At 42.2% G+C, this 543-nt stretch overlaps 1 protein-coding gene across 1 annotated transcript in view; it reads right to left on the bottom strand.

Moving 5' to 3' along the window:
• Window positions 1-308: 308 nt before the first annotated feature.
• The window catches only part of LOC103460072 (pleckstrin homology domain containing, family G (with RhoGef domain) member 2), a 62902-nt gene continuing 62667 nt past the window's right edge, over window positions 309-543 (bottom strand). Inside the window, exon 10 of the mRNA XM_081614817.1 lies at window positions 309-324. Within this exon, the coding sequence (XP_081470943.1) occupies window positions 309-324 (16 nt within the window). The remainder of the gene's footprint in view (window positions 325-543) is intronic.

Genomic DNA, 543 nt, shown 5'->3' with positions numbered 1-543 from the left:
AGGATCTGCAGACCTGCTGCTGTTCACTGCTTCACTTCCTGCATTAATGAACTCTCTGTCTCTGCTCAGGTCAAGTCAACATCAGGTTGGTGGGAGAGACCAGCCGATGTGCCGGGAGACTGGAGATGAAACATCAAGAAGACTGGAGACCAGTGAATGTTTGGGGTGGTGACTGGAACATGAACTCGGCTGATGCAGTTTGTGTTGAACTGGACTGTGGTTCTGCTGTTTCAGTAAGAAAATCAATGGAAGCTTCAAAGAGACCAGTTTGGTTGATCATGTCTGACTGTTTGCAGTCTGGATCTGAATTAAAGAACTGTATACCTGATGATAGAAACAGTGATTGGAGCCATGAGTTAATCTGCTCAGGTAACTCTGAACTCTCATATTTATGTGTTTTAAAATGTTTCTTCATCAGGTTCCAGATGTCTGCAGAGAAACCGTCACCTTTAACTAAGAACCTGAAACCTGGAGGAGAGGGAAACTAAAATAATTTAAATATCCAGATAAAGTTCTCAGTTTAGCCCAAATAGATTAACAAAA

This window comes from Poecilia reticulata, chromosome 13 (genome assembly GCF_904066995.2).
Source record: "Poecilia reticulata chromosome 13, P_reticulata-male-v2, whole genome shotgun sequence".
Taxonomy (NCBI): Eukaryota; Metazoa; Chordata; class Actinopteri; order Cyprinodontiformes; family Poeciliidae; genus Poecilia; species Poecilia reticulata.
The sequence above is the reverse complement of the archived record's forward strand: the minus strand, read 5'-3'. Positions and strand labels throughout refer to the sequence as shown.